This window comes from Mustela erminea, chromosome 9 (genome assembly GCF_009829155.1).
Source record: "Mustela erminea isolate mMusErm1 chromosome 9, mMusErm1.Pri, whole genome shotgun sequence".
Classification (NCBI taxonomy): domain Eukaryota; kingdom Metazoa; phylum Chordata; class Mammalia; order Carnivora; family Mustelidae; genus Mustela; species Mustela erminea.
Window position 1 is genome coordinate 10,583,471 of NC_045622.1, and position 20,233 is coordinate 10,603,703.

Genomic DNA, 20,233 nt, shown 5'->3' on the forward strand with positions numbered 1-20,233 from the left:
GGTTGGGGGGAGTTCAGGGCGGTGGAGGGATTGTTCTAGCTCTCCCATTGTTTCCAAGGCTTCTCTCTTTCTCTGATTTGAGGATTAATAGGAGATTAGGATCAAGGGTTAATTGTGTGCCTCTCCTGCTACTGCGCTTAGGAGGGGCTGGTAGGTGGATGTGGATGGCAAGGCGGCAACCTTCCGCAGGCAACATCTCCGGGCAGAGGCTCAGCAAGTTCAATGGTCATTTCTTCTCTTTCCCTGGTGAGGCAGTAGGAGGGTCTTTCTTCTGTTTTTACATCCCTCTCCTCGTGCTCTCCTTGCAGACCAGTTTCTTAACTTCCTTTAAATGCCTTTCATCTTGCAGATAGTGTAGACCTTAGCTAGAAAAACAGTCCGTAACCGGGATTGCTTTTTACTGTTAATACCTAGGGACCGGGGTTCCGGGGATTGGTTAGGTGTCGCTGTATTCAGGACTGTCTAAGGGTAACTGGCTCCCTCCCTTCACTTCCCAGTGGGCTTCTCTGCTCTCTCCTCTCCTCTGACTCGGGCAAGGCTGAGCCCTTTCCCTGCTGGGAGACTGGAGCATGTTTCCAGGGATGGAACTTCTTGTCCTTGGGACGGTTTCCCCTTAGCCATTCTTGGGATTCTGAGCACTTTGTACTCCGGCCTTCAGTGGCCCAGAAGCGGATTTTTGCCTCTAGTTGGTGTCTGCCACCTTCCATGACCCTACAGTTCTTGGGGCCTCACTCTAGGTCTGGGGCAGTACCAGCGACAAGCATTGCAATGTGATTGTATGTGAGTCCTGCGCAAACCTTTGACTCAGCAGCATGTTAAGGACAGAATGTGGGGGCTCAGTTCTCCCTGACTGAAGCCAGGAGATGCTGACTGCATGACCTCCAGGGCTGACAGCCCGGAGACCCAGGGAGGGCGCTCTCCACCACCACCTTCACCCCCAGCATCCAGGTCATTAGCCAGCTGCCAAGGCCAGTGCTTACCAGAGAGCTTCCCACCTCTGGCCCCTACCACCGCTAAGCTCCAGGAAAAGGGGGCAGGAGGGGACTCTCCACCGCCAGAGGAACAGTAGGTTTCTTCTGGTGGCTGTATCCCAGAGGTTAGTGACCTCAGCTCCACTCCCTAAAGTGGAGCAGCCCTCTGAGAGGAGAAGGCTCTTGCCGGAGAGCGAGGGGGCTCTGGAGCTTTTTCAAGCTTTCACTCGCCCCTTGAAGGCTTTGCCTGAGCAGGACGCTGTTCTCAGGAACTGTGTCTAACCAGGTTCCCTGGCTGGGGGGTGGGGGTGGGTGGGGCAAAGCCCAGGGGATGCACAGGACTGAGAGGGATGAAAGTTCCTCTCGGGCCTCGATTTCGGCCTCCGGGGATGCCCACAGCTAAAGTGGGGGAGGGCTCTCCCTTCTACGACTGGTTCCCGCGGACCCTCTGGCACCAGGCTCCCCAGGGCCTGCGAACTGCGCGCCCGGAGACTTCTCGCAATCGGGATGCCATAGGCATGGAAGGCCTGGGCTTGGGCTCAGAAAGGGACCTTCTGCCACCGATGTCGGGGTACAGGGGATGCAGCCCCGAGCCAAGAGAAAAGTGAAAGGCGAGATGACACACACAGAATCGAGTCAAACACCGGAGCCGCGGACGAAACTCCGCGCCTGGGGCAGCAGGGAAGAAGAAAACCCGTGTCCAAAGGAAATAAAAAGCCTGGGGTTGAAGGCGGGGGCTTCTCCTCGCCCCTCACCTCCACTGCCAGCACGGAGGGTTCCGAGTCCCTGGCACCGCTCTCCGCGAGCTCCTTCTTCCCTCTGCGCTGGGCCGGTGAGCGGCGGCCGCCGGCGCCCCAGCAGCAGCTAGATGTCAGGCGAAGCCCAGAGCGCCGCGCGCGGGGAAGGGAGGGGAGGGGAGGGGAGGCGGGGAGGGGAGGGGTGGGGCGGGGAGCGCGCGCGGGCTCGGCCAGTGCGGGAGGGGGGGTGGGGGTGGGCGGGCTGAGCCCGGGGACGGCGCGGGAGGGGGGAGGGAAGGGGGGCAGCTGTGGGCAGCGAGCCGGGCTCGGCCGCCAGCACTAAAGATGGAGAGGCGCCGGGGCCTCGCAGGGGAGGGGGCTCGGCGTTGACGTGGGACGCGGCGGAGGCGCCGCAGCCGGTGGTGATTTGCTAACCTCGCAGCAGAGAGGAGTTGAGGGCGATGAGAGCGGGTACTGCGAACTGCCGGGCGCTGCCGCCGCTGCCGCCGTGATACCGAGAGCAACAGTTCCCAGCAACACCCCTCCCCGACACAGGCACACACCCCCAAGAGGCACGCACACCCACCCCCAGCGCCCGGCTCGGCAGCGGTGAGTGAGGGGCCGGGGAGGGGCGCACCGCTCAGCCGTAGGCGCGCGCCGGGGCGCCCCGGGGCTGGAGAGGTCCGAGGGGCGCGCTCCCTTCGGCCACTCGGCCGCCGGGCTGGTGCCTTATTTTATTCGGCTCGTTCCCTTCCTGCTGCGGCAGCCGTCGCCACCGCCGGTTGGGGGTCGGCTAGAAGGGGAGCCCCGGCTGTCAGCTTGGGCGCAGCTGCCTCCCCAACCCTTCCTCTCTAGGGCACGGTCGGGGTGAGAGGTGGGAGGCAGAGCGGTCTTGGGGGGTCTGGAGGCGCGAGCGGAGGGTCGGGGAACCGGAGGCTTTGTACCACCAGGGGCCGGCGGAGGAGCGGCGAGCCGGTGGGTGCTCATATGTATGCGGACCGGTGCGCGGGCGCGATAGGGTTGTGCTTTATTTGTGTTTATTCACCGGCCGGCTGGGAAGCTAGAATCCGAGGATCCGAGGAGTGGATCTGGGGGCAGAGGGGAACAGGACTCGGATTCACTTGGGTTTTGCTTTCTCTTTGAAAAACGTGGTGGGCTTTTTTTTTCCGAATTGGACTTGACCCCCCCCACACCCTTTTGGGGGGGGGAGGGGCGGCCGTGGCGGAGCCGCAGACCCTCCTCGGCTCTTGGGCGGGACCGGCCGTGGCGCGGGAGCTCGCTGTGCGCTCCGGGCCGCGCTCGGTGGGTGCCCCGGCTCTGCACCTGATGCATTCGGGACGCGTTTCCCAGCCCGGCGCGCCGGCAGCTCGCTCGCACAGCCCCTCCAACGCTCCCGCACGCGCTCGAAATGCGCACCGTCTCGGCGGCCCGCGGACCCACGGGAACGCACGGACGCGCCGTGCGGCGATTCACTCGTCCGCTCCCCGGGACGCTCGCAGCGTGCTCCGGCCGGGCACCCTGCCCGTCGCTGCCGGGGTCACGGCCCTGGGTCGGAGAGGGAGGGCCGGCAGCTCCCTGCTCGCGGATCCTTCCACAACTCGCTCTCGGGCTTTTGTGCTTCCCCTTCGCCGCGGGGCGGGTCCGCCGCCTCGCGCTCTCGCTCAGGCGTCCAGCCTGCCGGGACTCTTGCCTTTCGTCCGGGTCTCTTTCGCTTTCCCTCTTCCCTAACCCGCTCCTTTTCTCTCCGCCGTCTGGCTCCCCGGGAAAAGTTGCTTCCCCAAGTTTGCCGAAGTCGCTTTCAAGTCTCCGTGGGGGTGGCGGGGACTGGGGGCGTGTGGGAGCCAGATCGATCCCCGGGAGCTCCAGCGGCGGAGCGCCGGCGTTCCCCCGCGCCGCACGGCTGAGCGCTGCAGCCGGCGCCCACCTGATCCCGGGCGCAGAGCCGTGGGTGGGGGGTCGGCTGCCCGAGAGCACTCTGATTTCCCGCAGGACCCAGGGCGCTTGCTTTGGGGAAGGAATTCGGGTGGCCCAGCTTCCATTCTCTCGAAGGCCCCTCCTCGTTCTCCGAAGCCCCTGGGTCTGAAGGCAAGCGCACGCACGGTGGCAAGGCGCGGATGAGTGGCAGTTCCACTCTGGACGGCCTTAGTCCCCACCCCAGTGTGGGCAGCAAAAGTGTCTTGACTAGCCGTCCTGTTAACCCTTTCCGCGTGAGATCTGTGGCTCTGGAGCCAATAGGGCTCCTTCTGGGGGCGGAGGCAAGCCCTGTTTGGAGAGTCAGGGAGAGCCAGCCTTCGCGGGGCTTCCACTTCATTTCACTGTGGCATTGGCCCCAGCAAGGCCGGCGGGGGGCACCTGGGTCTGGGTGATGTCTTCCTAACGCTTTAAACCGGCGAGGGAGTCTCAGAGCCCTGTTACTGATCCCAAACAGCGCTTTGGGAGAAGCCTTTGTCTCCCAGCCTCCTCTCTCTTCATACTGGTAGACGCTGGTGCAGGTCTCACTTCTGGTGCCTCCAAACCATGTCCAGCACCAGTTGCTGCTCGTGGGCACAGGACTTTGGAACCTGTGGGACATGCTTGGAGTTCATGTCCTTCGCCTGTGCACTGCTGGCTAGAGGGGTGCATATTTCCTATGACCTCTTCCATGTCTTTTGTGACCTCTTCCCCCGCATCTGATAGATCCCCTTGCCCACTGGGCACTTGTGGGCAGGAGTTAGGTGTGGCATGTCCTAGAAGCATGTATACACGTGCTAACTGTGCCCCTCTGGCTGCTGCGTTGCACACACATGCCCACGCACACGCGGTCCAGATTTCCGATTGCACGTGCAGTAGCTCTGAGGCACCTATGCGTGTAAGTAAGCCAAACTAGCGTGAGGGTTATGTGTGTTCACGATGGTGCCTGGGGGGTAGGGTCAAGGTGTCGGTGGGTCAGTCCCTTGCAGCCCTGAGAAGAGGGCAAGGGAAGAGACTGGAAGGTACTGCCTGGCCGTGGGAGGGCCAGAGAAGGTACAGCCTAACTGGTAGATTGCTGTGGGCCAGGACTATAGGCCCCGTGTCCCAGGTGGGCTTGCCTGTGTTCCTCCGGCCGCTGCAGCAAGGCAGGATGTAGAAAAACTTTGTTTAGAAGATGAGGCTTACTGCACAGGGGACTTGAGAGTGAGATCCTGGGCTCTCATGGACGAAAGGAAGGGCTGAAACTCTTTTTTTTAAATTTTTTTTTAAAGATTTTATTTATTTATTTGACAGACAGAGATCACCGGTAGGCAGAGAGGCAAGCAGAGAGAGAGGAGGAAGCAGGCTCCCCGCCAAGCAGAGAGCCCAATGCAGGGCTCGATCCCAGGACCCTGAGATCATGACCTGAGCCGAAGGCAGAGGTTTTAACCCACTGAGCCACCCAGGTGCCCCGGGGCTGAAACTCTTAAAGGGCAGGCTGACTGCCTCCTAACACATATGGGCCTTGTTATGTGTATGGGAGGCCCTGCTCTCAGGCTTTAGGAAAGCCCAGGACTCAACAAGGCTTCACTGTAATTCCCATTTCACTTCAGCCAGCAGACATCACAGAGCAGTGAATGAGGTATATGCTGGAGCAGAACCTTCTCTTTACCCTCCTCATACCTGGGCTCCCAAGGGCACATGTGCAGAGTTCTAGGAAGCTTCCTCCCACCCCCATCACAACTGCTGAGACTGTCTCACAGGGAGGGGGGCGCCGATGGGGGCGCTGTGTTGTCGGACTCCTTCTTTTTAGAGACACTCATCTGTCTTCTGTCCTCTCCTCTCATTTCCTGCCCCTCCCTTATCCCCCCGTAGCCCTCTCCGTTGGCCCAGGACACGCACCCAGCCCCGCCACGCAGAGCCAGGAAGGAAAGAGAGCCTCATGCCTAAGCCGAGGGGAGCACCATGGATCTGACAAAGATGGGCATGATCCAGCTGCAGAACCCCAGCCACCCCACGGGGCTCCTGTGCAAGGCCAACCAGATGCGGCTGGCGGGGACGCTGTGCGACGTGGTCATCATGGTGGACAGCCAGGAGTTCCATGCCCACCGGACCGTGCTGGCCTGCACCAGCAAGATGTTTGAGATCCTCTTCCACCGCAACAGCCAGCACTATACGCTGGACTTCCTCTCGCCAAAGACCTTCCAGCAGATTCTGGAGTATGCGTACACGGCCACGCTGCAAGCCAAGGCGGAGGACCTGGACGACTTGCTGTACGCAGCAGAGATCTTAGAGATCGAGTACCTAGAGGAGCAGTGCCTGAAGATCCTGGAGACCATCCAGGCCTCAGATGACAACGACACGGAGGCCACCATGGCAGATGGTGCGGCCGAGGAGGAAGAGGACCGCAAAGCTCGGTACCTCAAGAACATCTTCATCTCGAAGCATTCCAGCGAGGAGAGCGGGTACGCCAGTGTGGCCGCACAGAGCCTCCCGGGACCCATGGTGGACCAGAGCCCTTCTGTCTCCACCTCGTTCGGTCATTCGGCCATGAGTCCCACCAAGGCTGCCGTGGACAGCTTGATGACCATAGGACAGTCTCTCCTCCAGGGAACGCTCCAGCCTCCCGCGGGGCCCGAGGAGCCGACTCTGGCTGCAGGCGGGAGGCACGCTGGGGTGGCCGAGGTGAAGACGGAGATGATGCAGGTGGACGAGGTGCCCGGCCAGGACAGCCCTGGGGCCACCGAGTCCGGCATGGCGGGCGCCGTGGGGGACAAAGTGGAGGAAAGGGGCAAAGAGGGGCCCGGGACCCCGACTCGGAGCAGCGTCATCACCAGCGCCCGGGAGCTGCATTACGGGCGCGAGGAGAGCGCGGAGCAGCTGCCGCCTCCCACTGAGGCCGGCCAGGGCCCCCCAGGCCGACCCGAGCACCCCGCGCCCCCAGCGGAGAAACACCTGGGCCTCTATTCCGTGTTGCCCAACCACAAGGCCGACGCCGTGTTGAGCATGCCGTCGTCCGTGACCTCGGGCCTCCACGTGCAGCCCGCCCTGGCCGTGTCCATGGACTTCAGCACCTACGGGGGGCTGCTGCCCCAGGGCTTCATCCAGAGGGAGCTGTTCAACAAGCTGGGGGAGCTGGCTGTGGGCATGAAGTCCGAGAGCCGGACCGTCGGGGAGCAGTGCAGCGTGTGCGGGGTGGAGCTCCCAGACAATGAGGCCGTGGAGCAGCACAGGTAGGCCCTCTCGGGTCCCGCACCCCGCACCCCAGCCCCGGCCCTCTGCCTTGCACACCCCGCCTTCAGATACCCAGCTACCCCCGCGCCTGGGGCCTGGCTGCCCTGGCCTCCCTGCTCTTTGTAAACAAACTCCCGTTTTTTTTCCCAAGTCCTGGCTTAGGTGGGGGGCTTACTCTTCACATGTGGCGAGAGGGGCCTGGGGTCTTTCCCTAAGCATCGGGGAATCCTCGGGCGCAGCTCTTCTCTCACTTTTTGTTTTTGGGTTCTCATTTAATGGTTTTTCTGCTGTTGGGTCTGGTCGTCTTTGCCTGGAGTGACTAATATGCTGGAGGGAGGGAGAAGAGGAAGTGGGATTGGGGGAGGGGGTCTCCCACGGCCTTTCCATGGCCATATTGCTGGGGTTCAGGGACACAGGTGCCCAGGTCCCCAGGGAGGGCTCCCCGCCAAGGCCGGCTCTGGGCAGCTCCAAGCTCGGGAGGGGCTGATGCAAGCAGTTGTGGGTTCCACGCGTCATTCCTGGTGAACGTTTATCACCCCGAATGTGGCTTCCTCTCCCGCAAACACATTTGGAGGGAGTTGATTTACATTCAAGGGGGAAGGATGGGTATGAGCGTCGGGATTCTGCAGCCTGCTGTCTTACTCTCATCCCATCTCTGCTCACTTTGAATTAAATGTGACTCGGGGACAGTCCTGGCTCCTCTCTGGCTTCCGTTTCTTTCTCTGTGAGATGACCATTTATTGAACTCTCGTGGCATGCCTGGTTCAGGACTGAGTGCTTTACTGGAGCCACGTTTTTGCTACAACAGTCCTCTGAGTTGGGGCGGCAGGGGAGGTGCTCATCTTTCCCATAGGAAGATGCTAAGACCCTTTCCCGGAGTCCCATAGATGGTAAGAGACGGGGCTGGATTCAAATTCAGGTCTTAGCCTCCTGGCACTTGGCCGCCTCTCGGAGTGGCTTAGAGCTGGAGAGGATCGAGTCTACACTACAGAGGGTTTTGAGAATCGCTCCTCCTAAGTGGAGTGAATATGGCCAGAACCCATTGGGTTCTGGTTTGGCTGGGTTTGGCTTTGGAGGGTTTTTGGCTTTGACTTGGATGTGTTGTAACGACGTGCCCATCATTCTACTCTCTGGTCCCTGGGTCCGTTGAACGGGGTTAGGAAGGCCACTTTCATTGTCATCCACAGTAATATTTCCCTCTTGCCTGCTGTTTTGCCAATCTTGGGTGGGTTCCGCCCTTCGGCAACCCTCTTCCTCTACCCGCTGCTCCTGTACCTGAACAGGGGCGGGGGTGCGAGTGAGAGGGTGTGGGGGCTGGAGAGGCATCTGTTGCTTTGGGATGAAATATTCTGAATATATCTGTGATGTCCATCTGATGGAGAGGCATCTGGAGGTCCGCTCGTCACCCCACGCCCAGCCGGAAGCTGCTCCGGCCCTGCCTGATCGGTGGCTGTGAGACTGACTTTGTGGAAAGTGCCGCTGATCTAAATGTAGCCGAATTTTTCCGGCGGGTGCGAACAGTAATGTCCAGTGAGGTGTGTCTTTCTTATGCTCCTGCCGCTCGGAAATAGACGGAGGATGTGCTTGTTTCTGCTCAAACTTTCCCAAAGGGGAAACCCCCCTCCGCAAACTTGACCAGACACATCTGTCATCTTCCCCGGATGTGAATTCTCTTAGATACGGGCTGTGAGGAGTGGGGTATGGCAGAAAGTCATTTTAGTCCTGGGTCTCCTCGGGTCCTGGTTGCCTCTGTACCTGGCTGAGCTACGGAAGATACCACCCTCCCAGAAGGTCCAGGTTCCCATTCTGTGGGACCCACTGTCCAGGCAGAAGCGGCGGCCTGGCTATGTTACATTCCCCGGAGAACGGGCCGTGGAACTAGCCATGTCTCCGTGGGAGCTTGGGATCACGATATAAGCTTTTGGAGCTTTGTTTTATTCTTTTTTTTTTTTTTTTTAAAGACTTTATTTATTTATTTGACAGAGAGAAATCACAAGTAGATGGAGAGGCAGGCAGAGAGAGAGGAAAGGAAGCAGGCTCCCCGCTGAGCAGAGAGCCCGATGCGGGGCTCGATCCCAGGACCCTGAGATCATGACCTGAGCTGAAGGCAGAGGCTTAACCTACTGAGCCACCCAGGCGCCCCACTTTTACTCTTTTTAAAATGGAGATGGGGCACCTGGGTGGTTCAGTGGGTTAAGCGCCTGACTCTTGATCTTCCGCTCAGGTCTTGATCTCAGGGTCATGAGTTCAAGCCCCGTGTTGGGCTCCATGCTGCGTGTGGAGCCTAACTTTAAAAAAAATTTACATGGAGATGGTCGGTAGAGGATGGTGCTGAATTGGCAAACTTCCAGAAATCCCTAGAGCAGCGAGCGAGGGGCACACGGGATGTGTGCAGGTTCCCCCATTTTGTTCGGGTCTCTGTCTCCACTCTGAATTCTAGAATGTAGTGTCCACAGCACTGCCTTCCCCCGGGGCTGTGCTGGGCCATGAGGCAGTGTGGAGAATGGCCTTGTCCCCGTGAGCTTATGAAGGGAAGGCCCTGGTCCAGGGATCCTCGGCTGTGGGCTGCTGATGTGACAGGGGGGCGTCTGACTGAGGGAGGAAAGTCCGCTGCTGCAGCCCAAGAAACGAGAGCCTCGGGCAGGGCCTTGGGTGGAAGCTGGGGGGACTGAAGACATCAAGGAAAGGAGAAGATGTTCCTGCAGCCGCCCCGCAGGGGCAGACCGGCTCCCGGTCAGATGCACTTTGTGGGGCGCTTTTCCCCTCTCCCTCAAAACTCCCAGATTAAGATGAAACTCCCTACTTCCTGTTCTCCTCTGTACCTCCCTGCACATCCCAACCACGGGTACAAACAAGAGGGCAGGACCGAACTATCAGAGGGGGAGATTTTGGCGTCCGGATGCTGGGCCGTTGGCTGTAAACACAGCAACGAACGTGAGAGAACAACAAGCGACAGGTTTCATTTTTATTTTACTTTTAAGCCACAGACTAAAGCGTGGCTGAAGGTTAAGTATCCAGCAGGTCTTGTTGCCTAGATCCTTGTGGAACAGAGGGGCGCGGAGAGGAGGGAGGGGGAGAGGCAGGGAAGCCGCCGGGGAGGGAGGCATCCTCTGAATCCCGCCACCGCTGGGTCGCCTCAGCCTGAGGCTGGTGAGAGGGAGCCCGAGCCTCCAACAGAGTAGAACAGGGAGTGGTCCCCGCGGTGCGTGACAAGGACGCGCAGGCAGCATCACCTGTAGTCAGGGACCCGTGGAAAGACAGAGCAGAGGCTCCTTGGGTAAATTAAATGGGGCTCACTTACCTGAAGGGTCCAGAAAGTCAGAAGACCCGAAAGGCCAGTCACATTCTCCAGGCAGATGAGGAGCAAGTTCTGGGCGCCACAACCACCTTCTCCAGTGTGCTCCCATCGCGGAGGACCTGAGGGGGGGAGGGTCACAGCCGGCTCCTGGAGGACCAGACTCCTTCTCTGGGTTCATCTCTCTTTCTCTCTGTCTCTGAAAGACCGGAGCTGTTCTGCATGTCGGCTTAGCTGGATCTGATAAACCAGAGATGAGCTAGGGACCGGCTCACCTGACCCCGGTGCACCTTCTCCTTCTCCGAGTTAGACTCACTGGTTGATAAGATTACAGCAGGCGGTGTGGTTGACTGAGGTGTGAACACAATCCTCATTCCCGGCCCTCAGTCTCCATCTGACTCTGTTTCTGAATTCTGTGCTGCAGAGTCAGAGCCAGGCCTTGTTCCCCCGGGGGCCTCGGGATCTCTTCCAGCAGACCGTTAGCCTGGCCACAGCGTGACCCTGTGCACCCACAGTAGGAACTCTTGCCTGGTTTTCAAAGGGATGCTCGGGAAACACAAGGAATGATCTCAGCCAGCTCCCCAGGCCCATGTGTGCTACCCTTCCCAGAGGCTTCTTGGGGCCAGCTCTAGGGTGCCTGAACCACGTAGCTGAGATGACAGATTTCTGCCTGGCCCTTTGCCTTGGTCTCTCTCAGGTGGCCAGCTGCTCCGTTTTCAGCAGTTGACCAGAGGGCCAGCAGCTGTTGACCTTGGTTTCGGCCACTTTGGGGAGCTCAGCGGTTGCCCTCACTCTTCTGGGTCGCTTCTTATCATTCTGCCGGCTTTAGGTGCCTCTGAGGTCAAAGCCAGCTCTGCTGGGAACGAGTGTGCCAACAGCAGTCATATTCACAGTGCCTTTGATCAGTGATAGCTCTCTCTTTGCCAAGCACTTTTCGTGACTTTCTCGCTGTCCACCCCGCAGCCTCCCCTACACGGGCTCGGTCAGTTCCATCATCCCCTATCTGAATGTGAGGTCTGAGAAGCTCTGAAAGCTAAAAGGTTTTGTGCAACCCATTGAGTGGCAAAACCTGATCGGGACTGATGGGAGGCTATATTTATCCCATCTATTTTGAATATTCATATGTTTCGTTGCAAAAATATTAATGTGTTTGATTACAGAGTGCTTCCCTAGACTCCTTCGAGACTGGCAAATGCTTGTAGGTCCATAGTAGCTTCCTAAAATCCCAACAGTTTGGCTTTCTGGAGTACCCACGGGTTTTGGATCAGGGATCGTGGACCATTTTTACTTAGCTCCACCTTGCAGATGAGGAAAAGGAGCCTTGGAGCCAGTAAGTGACTTGCCCAAGGTCACGTAGCTATAAATGGATAGGGTCAGGAGCCTGGCTCCCCTTCCGATGCCCAGTCCTGAGTGCTGTGCGCCAGGCCATATAAGCACATGGACACTGCTGTCCTGGGGCGGGTCCATCTGACCTAGTCTTTGGGTGCCAACACCTTCCCTTGGATATCACCATCGGGGGCCACGGCTATCTTCCTTGACGTCAGTCCTAAAGGTCAGGTAGAGCCCGACTTTTCTGAGCGGCTATTTGTGGCTGTTCTGTCATTCACAGATTTGCTCAAATCCCTTCTGAATCCATTTCTATTTCCAGGAAGCGCCCTTTTGGGGGTGATGAATGACTTACATTTATCTCTTCCCGGGACTCCTGGAAATCTGGCCTTTGGAGACATCGTTAGTTGTGGAGTTGGGAAGACGGCGGGAGGCTCGGGGTTGGAGGGGGGGTGTTTGCTGTGCCCAGCCGGGGCGGAGGCCAGGCCTCTAGACTCCGCCGTGTGGTTTTTTGCTCTGTGATCATTGTCGGGCTCTCTTTCCTTCTGAGCTTAATTCCTTCGTTTGTAAAACGAGGTGCTCAGATGTGCTGTTTGTGGATTGTTGAGTTCTTTAAGAAGTTCCCTTAACCCCTTGTGCATGCAGTTACGTCTTCGTGGGGTCCTTTTGGCGAATTGCGTTTGGCTCTGTGTTGGGTTGGCAGTCAGCCAGCTAAAATAGGGGCTCCCTCTGATTTACTCCTGTCCACTCCGGCTTCATTTTTTAATACTTACAGAGTCAGCTGGGCTCCAGACTGAACTCTGGGGCATTTTGAAGATGATTTCTTTTATTCTCTTTCCCGTGGAGGGAAGTGGCCCTGTTCTCTCATCTCAGTGAGAAAAGTCCCATTTTAATTTGCTGTCACTATTGGATGGAGCTGCTAATTGCTGGAGGGAGAGGAAGGAAGAACGCCTCAGCTCAGCGACACGTTCGCCGCCTGCTTGTTCTAGGAACTCTATTTATGAATCTTTAAAATAGTGATTATCCTAAACTGTTAAAATCAAACTCCATTCACAACTCTTTCATTTCTTGCTAATTCAGGGGAAAAACATTTCCAATCACTTTAATTTTTTTAAAATTAATGACTTTAAAACAAGTCCAGCTGAAAGACTTCAGAATCTTGCTAAATGAACACAGGCGAGCCTCAATGCGCCCCTTGGAGGGTTTCTGAATTATCCGTGGTAACGGAAGGTTTTCTTGAAGGTTCTGTTTCTGTGGCGTTGGGTGGAAGCTCTGACTCTTGGTTGGGGCGCCTGGGTGGCTCAGTGGGTTGAGCCTCTGCCTTCGGCTCAGGTCATGATCTCAGGGTCCTGGGATCTCAGCCCCGCATCGGGCTCTCTGCTCAGCGGGGAGCCTGCTTCCCTTCCTCTCTCTGCCTGCCTCTCTGCCTACTTGTGATCTCTGTCAAATAAATAAGTAAAATCTTTAAAAAAAAAAAAATTCGCCAAGGCATCCCCAGCTCTACCTCTTACGTTTTCTATGTAGTAAATGTGTATCTCGAGCCAGTTAGGCTATCTGGGCCTGAATCCTTATTTTACCACATAGCAGCTGTGTGACTGTGGTTGTGTTTCTTAACCTCTCTGTGCCTGTCAGCTCCTTAGTAAAACGGGCGTAGTAACAGCCTCTACCCACTGGGTTGTTACAAGGATTCACTGGCAAACATTTGTCCAGTGCAAGGAATGGTGGCACCGAGTAAATGCTCCGTGTGTGTTCACTGTTGTGTTTTTATGGCTCTTGTGAAATGGCACACTGGCCGTGCAGGGGAGGAAATGCATCCGTGTTGGTCCGGGGCCTGCTTTCCCCCAGAAGTGTTAGTTCATACAGCGCCGTTGGGGGCCGATACACCCTGAGCACCTGAATTCCGCCCCCACCCCCGGGAGCTGATCTCTTGTACTCTGGTGGCCAGGGTACTCTTTGTCCCATTGACCCGTGGCTTGATGAGTCATTCCAGTTCTCATTTAAATTTAGCTGGGCAACGCTCCACCGTCATCAGTTCCAAATGCCGAGCAGGCTCACCCAGGGTCCAATAGCCCGTGCCTGTGGCCAGGCGAGCAAATCAGTGTCGTCGACACCAAGATGAGGAGCACAGGCCCCAGCTGATGGAGGGAAGTCTGGGCTCGAGGCGGGTGGGCGTTCTCGAGCTCCTTCCCTGCCCTGCCGCCTCCCACCCCCTGACCTCATGCAGCTAGTAGTGGATTTGGAAACAGCATTTTTGGTGCTTGGTACATGACGGGTTCTGTGCTAAGTGCATTCACAGTTAGGCTGTCTTCATGCGCTCTGGCCACCCTGTAAGGGAGATACTAGTTGCAATTTCCCTGATGGGCAGAGAGAAGCATGGGAGGTTAACAGACTTGTCCACGGTAAGACCGTGAAGGGGGCGTCAGGGTTTGTGCTCAGCCCTTTGGGCTCCGAGTTCACTGTGTTTTCCAAAATGCCCTGCTTGGACCTTCGGGTCCGGATGGAATCAGAAGGGAAGGGGGCATAAGGGAAGGACCAGTTCCGCGTTTCCTGCAGACAGTGGCCACAAGGCTCATCTCTTGGTCTCCTCTGGCCTCCTGGTCTTCTCCAGTGGCGCGAGAGGAGGAAAATAGGGTTGGGGGCTGCTTACTTCAGAGGGTTCAGATTTTTGGGGGTCGGGGCCACAGAAGTCCCCAGAGCAAGGCATCACCACCTTATCTCTCACCAACATAGGGAGACCAGCTTCTAGTGATAGACACCTTTATGCTGACTCAAAAAAGGGAAAAAAAAAAAAAACCACAAAAAACAAAATAGAAAAGGAGAGAGAGAAAAAAAAACCCACTTACAAAAATAAAAATCCCTTGCTGTTAATTTCATGCCAGCATAATCAGAAATCCCCTTTCCTACCGTCTCCCCTTAAAAGCCCTGGTGTCCTTATTATGCCGGCGCAGTCTGGAAAAACCATGGTTGGGGTTTGCCTGCGTGAGGCTTATCTCTGCAGCTGCGAGCAGGGGATTGGTACTCTGTTGTCAGGATGGAAACTTCGGCGGAAAACTTGCCAGAACCTGAGCAGGTCTGAGTTCCCGGCTCACTTTCGGTTCTGTCCTCAAGCCCCGATTTCCATCAGCAGGAACAGACTGCGTTCAGCGTTGCCATCGGAGAAGCTGGGTTAGACAGTGCGGAGACCTTCCTGAGGCCGTGGGGGCGTCCCCGGCGAAGTGATTAGGACATTGGGTCACTTTTTTTTTTTTTCATATTTTATTTATTTATTTGAGAGAGAGAGACAGCGAGAGAGAGAGCATGAGCGAAGAGAAGGTCAGAGGGAGAAGCGGACTCCCCGTGGAGCTGGGAGCCCAATGCGGGACTAGATCCCGGGACTCTGGGATCATGACCTGACCTGAAGGCAGTCACTTAACCAACTCAGCCACCCAGGTGCCCTGGGTCACAAAACTTTTTGACTGAAGAGGAGAAATCGCGGGGCCCGTTGGAAGAAGTTTTTAGCGTTCTCCTCTCTTTGGAGCCTTTTTTGTTTACATCTTTTTAAAAGTTTATTTTTTTAGGACACCTGGGTGGCTCAGTTGGTTAAGCCACTGCCCTTGGCTCAGATCATGATCCCGGAGTCCCTGGATCGAGTCCTGCATTGGGTTCCCAGCTCCATGGGGAGTCTGCTTCTCCCTCTGACCCTCTCCCCTCTCATTCTCTCTCTCTCTCTCTCTCATAAATAAATAAATAATCGTTTAAAAAAAAGTTTATTTTTTTATTTAAGTCATCTGTGCACCTCACATGGGGCTTGAACTGAAGACCCTGAGATCAAGAGTGGCCCGCTCTTCTGACTGAGCCCACCAGGTGCTCCTTTGGGCCACTTGGGTTCCCCGGAAATGTTAAGTAAGGACTTGGGCACCGACACAAACCCCTACCAGCAGATGTGTCAGGAGTAAGACAGACGGACTGCCAGACCGTGGTCTTTGTAGGGGGCGAGGTGTGCAGTGCAGGGGAGCAAGCTGACGTCACACAGACGTGGGTGTGAATGCCGGGGCTGCACTGTGAATCCGGGCAAAGGACTCCACCTGTCCCAGTCGTCGGGCACCTCTCCTACCACGGGAGCTTAGCTCCTTACCTCTGCATGTGGTTTTAAGCAAGTTAAATGAGGTAGCAGGTAACCCAAAGCCCACAGCAGGGACTCCCGTGTGAGGCCGGCTCCCTGCTTCCCGCTTTTTTTTTTTTTTTTTTGTGACCCCAGCCTGACAAGGGGTCTGCTCACTCGCTGAGCCCCCTGCCACCCTCGCCCGGTGTCGGTCTCTAAGTGGATAAGCCAAGCGTTGTGATCTTAACGCCATTAAGCCTTGTTGGCACAACTCTCCTTGCCATAGTGAGAAGCAGATGTGGCCAGCGGTAATGGCCCTCGGTGATCCACCAGGCCTGGAGTGCTGGGGGAGACATGATTAGCATTAATTTGGGGGAGTCTTTTATGGCTGTTGAGGAAGATGCAGAGGGATTGTTTGAAATGTATTTATTTAAGCCGTTCAGCGGGTTAGATGCTGTTGGGGTCTACCGTGGCTTACGCCCCCGACTCCCCCCAGCCTCTTCTTTAAATAAGGTCCCCTCCCCAGCCCTGAAGCCCGGCCTGATTACTTCCAGAGTCGGAGAGACAACTTAGCCGCCTCTTGTTTCTTGCCGATGTACCTTATTAGTAACACCTGGCGTCATAACCCGCTAATGGGAACCAGCGCTTTCCTCCTGCGTGGCCGGTGACAAGTAGCCTTGTCAGCCGGAGCTTGCCGTGCGAGGAAGTTCCTATTAGCTTTATGGTCAGGAGAACTTGTCCTGTTCAGGAAATGAATGTTGCCTCTAAAGGTCCGTGGCCCTGACCCTGGTGGGGTAACCTGTGCGGGCCGCTCAGGATGCTTGGGATTTGAGCCCCTCTCTGGTTCTTGTCATATGTAAAGAGGGAATCATTGTGGTATGTTGCAGCCTTGAACTTTTGATTTATTCCGTGAGGATGACTTAACCGTTTCTGCGCCTGGATGGCAGTGGGGTGGCACCGAGCGTGTGCCTAGATGTGTTGGGGGGAGGACAGAGCCCACATGCCAACAGGGGCTGTCTGTCTCCGGGAGGGGGCATATGTTTCTGGGATGATTATTTGCTGGGTTTTTTGCATTCCTGCAATGTCAGAAGTTTCTGGAATCCTTGGCTGCCGAATGGTGGGCACCCGGGCCCTGGGTTTGAATTCATTCTTGGCCTCTTAGAAGCTCTGTGGCTCCGGGCAGATACCGAACCACTGGCTTCCTCCTCTCTGGGAGAAAGTTCTAACATAGATTTCGTACTGTTGCCGTGGTCTTACCCATAAGAGGACGCATTCAGAATACAGAGCTCAGGGGCAGGCATGTGGCGTGGTCTGTGGCCCTGCCTGAAAGGCTGTGTCTGTTTCTTTCTTTCTCATTGGAATATTATTCTAAGAAATTTCGGAAAGAATGGCCTAGTCCTTTTTCCCGTTGAACGTATCGATACTTTCTTCCTCATCAGAGCCTTGGAATCCAAGAAAAGCTCCTTGGACATTCTTCCTCCTCCTTCTGCCTGCGAGTAATGTTTGTAAATGTGATTTTTGCGGAGAAAAGCAGCGTTTGACCTCATTCTGGGGGGAAGCTTTGGCCTGACTCTTTGAGAGGAGAGGTTTGTGAGCTGTCTGGCAAATGGATGCTTACTTCTTGCCTTTGCCACTGCTGCTGCTTGAGAGGCCCCGGGTGACAAAGGAGCCAACGACACTGGGAGGCACAGCCTGAGGAATCTGGCCCCAGTGGTGGGGGGGGTGGGAAGGGGCTTGGAGATGATGCCTCCTTCCGGAACTTTAAAACAAATCTGTCCATCTGTCTCTGGGATCATTGACAGCAATTCAAGGAAAAATAAAAATAAGTTCTCCTCCAGTCGGCGGGCCGGGTGCAGAGAGAAGGGACAGGAGCAGGCAGCGCGTCGAGGCAGCTGACCTGAAGATCTGGAGATGGGACAGTGGCCCACTTCCGTGTGCCCACGGGAGGCGAGTGCTCCCCTCCACCCTCGCCGTGAGAAACTGTGCCTCTCTCAGATGATTCGTGGCCCCTAACCCCTCTCAGAGCAGGTGAAAGCCGCTTTGAAGACGTTAGCGGAGTAGGACGGGAAGTGTTCGGTGCAGGAGTTAAATCGTGACAGTTGTCCCCTAAATGCTCTGCTAAATTAAGGATCTGCTAACATTGGCGAGTCTACCTCCCTCCATACCCCCACCCCCGTCCCCTTGGCAGAAGGGATGAAGACGGGACCTAAAAACAACGTGAAACACAGCTAAATCGAGGGACTCTAAAAACATTTTTCTTCCCTTGACGTCGAGCGTGGAAAACCAGGGCTGGACTGTAAAGCGCCGCAGACCCATTTGGGGCCCGCGTGCCTGGCCCCTTTCCTCAATTTCTAGCACAATGGTTTTTGCTGCCACCGCTCCCCCTACTTCCCCCCCTTCATAATTATCCACTATTTTACTTTTTGTGTCCTGACAGCCGCAAGAGTGGTTTTTGTTGTTTGAGCGGGGCTGCTGCTAAATATTCCCCGGCAGCCAGATTCGATGGCTCGGGGGCTAGCGGGGATAGGCCAAACCTTGGCATCCCCCGTTGCAAAAGTGAAAAATATTTCTGTTTGCAGTTAATTTTAGTGGCAAGCAGATCATGTTAACTGGATGTAATTGCTTCCAGATATGGCCGAGGGTTTTGTGTGTTGAGATGAAGGGTCTGGTAAGTGCTCACTTCCTGTGTAAATTAGGCTATTCCATTCAGTCTTTCATTCTGGCCAGCCCTGGATTCTGTCATTCTCTCGTTGCCCCCCCCCCCGCCCCCCCCCGCCCCCCAGCCTACAGCCTGGTGTGAGAAGCCGCTCGCTCTGTCCTTCTGAATGCAAGTCTTTTGTCACTTGAAGCCACTCACCTCTTGGTTCTTGATGTGAGTTTGCCCTTCAAATAATGAGAAAGGTTTGAAAAGATGCCACCTGGCCCTGCTTCTGGCCACGCAGAGGCCTATCTGTAGAGTCCGGGGGAGGGAGCGGTTCCTGGTCACGTGGCTTGTGTCTTGGAACCCAGGACTCCTGGTTTGCTGTGGCTCCCCCCCCCCCCCCACCCCGCCTCCACCCTCTGACCCCAGTCCCACCTTGGAGAATACCATTTTCTCCCTTTCTGGGCAGAACTCATTCCGATGGGTCTGAAATCCTAGAAAAATGAAGTCTGTTGGAGGGAGGCCATGGTCACAGGAAGGAGTTCTCTTAGAGGGACAGGAAGCCACCGCCCTTCTTTGCCAAGCAGGTCAGACCCCCACCCCTGCCCCCGCAACGCACACCTGCCCCTCCCTGCAAGAAAATGAGAGGAGAGTCCATCCAGAGAACCTTCTTCAAGCTCCTGCAGTTTCCAGGGCTGGAACCTAGGAAAAGCCTTAAGATTCACGTTCTCCTAAATTCAGATTCTGTTGTCCGGCAGGTCCCACATTCTTAGCGCTATTTGCATAAGCGGTTGCTGTTTATCTTCCTGTATCAACTCCACTGATAACCCCTGTGGTCTGTTTAACAATATATGAGGAGTAGATTACTTGATAAATGCCAGTTTTCCCAATAGGCAAAGATAGAGTGTCGGGGTCAGGCGGAGGGGTGGTATATGAGGAAGGAGGGGCCAGGTGGGGGGCCCGGACCCTCTTTCAGATCGGGAAGGAGATGTGGGAAACACCTGATGGAAGGGGGCTGCACAGATCACACAGCCGGGCGGCTTCCTACCCTCACCTGCTTTCCTCCCCCTTCATGTGGACGCGCAGTCTCTGAGAACATTCCATCCAGGGCACTGCTGATGCCCATGTTAAGGCAGGAGGGGAAAAGATGTAGGTAATTTTTGCTTCTGTGGTTCGTAGCCTTCCCTCCCTTAACCCTTTCTCACGTCCACGCGTCGTCAGCTGGCGAGGACTTTCTGCTCGCTGACAACGTGAATCTGAAATCGTCAACGGGTGGGTTTCTCCCGCCTGCCGTGCACTGGCTTCTTCCAGCCAGGTGCTCGGTTCTGGAAGAGGCTAGGTGAGAAGCAAACTTCTGACCCCATCACCTAGTCAATAAGCTGTCTGAGAATCAAACAAAGGAGTTTGGACTGGCCGCTAAAGCCAGGAACCCAACTGATAGCTTTGTTTTGATGTCCTTGCACTGTTTGCGGATCGGGGAGGAGGCTGTTCGGAGAGGGGGTGTCTGCTAGGACAGACATACCGGGAAGTTGAAACGCCTAGCACAAAGTCCAGGAGGGGCTGAAGATAGTCAAGTAGAGCCCAGGAGTCGGGGGGCACGGGGTGGGGTTTCCTGACTCAAGGAAGAGGCTCTCCGGGAGGTGGTTGGAGATGGTACCTTCTTGGGACAGTGTGGAAGGATCGGGAGAGGAGAGGCTTTAGAGTGAGCTATCCTGGATGAGAACCCAGCCTCCGGAATTTACTGTGTGCCTTGACCATGTTACTTAGCCCTTCTGAGCCCCCATTTCCTGGTTCTGTAAAAAGCGAGACCCAACGCCGTTTAGGGGTTATGTGGGTAAAATGTGTCAAGTGTGCCGCACAGCGAAGATGCTTTGTAAATGGGCACTCCTGTGCTGTAGAACTCGGCTCTCCCAAGCCTGCTGTTCTGGCCCAGGTGAGAAACTCTGGAAGGAACCAGTGAAATCCTTTGTTTTGGGCACAGCTGGATGGACGATCATATGAACCCTGTGCCAGCGGCCT

At 56.2% G+C, this 20,233-nt stretch overlaps 1 protein-coding gene and 1 long non-coding RNA gene across 5 annotated transcripts in view; one reads left to right on the forward strand and one right to left on the reverse strand.

Moving 5' to 3' along the window:
* The first annotated feature begins 1,988 nt into the window (after positions 1-1,988).
* Positions 1,989-20,233, forward strand: part of ZBTB16 (zinc finger and BTB domain containing 16) — a 182,927-nt gene continuing 164,682 nt past the window's right edge. Inside the window, exons 1-2 of one of the 3 annotated variants that reach the window (XM_032360465.1) lie at positions 1,989-2,317; positions 5,513-6,870. In XM_032360465.1, coding sequence (XP_032216356.1) covers positions 5,603-6,870 — 1,268 coding nt within the window. In that variant the 5' untranslated portion in view covers positions 1,989-2,317; positions 5,513-5,602. The other 2 variants (XM_032360466.1, XM_032360467.1) reach the window with 2 other exon arrangements.
* On the reverse strand, positions 9,821-11,238 carry LOC116600305. Of its 2 annotated transcripts, none has more exons than XR_004289576.1 (3): positions 10,483-11,238; positions 10,259-10,406; positions 9,821-10,104 (listed from the first exon to the last, which is right to left on the reverse strand). It is a non-coding gene; the product is annotated as an uncharacterized LOC116600305 (long non-coding RNA). The 2 variants fall into 2 exon arrangements; XR_004289575.1 differs by having other exon boundaries at positions 10,173-10,406.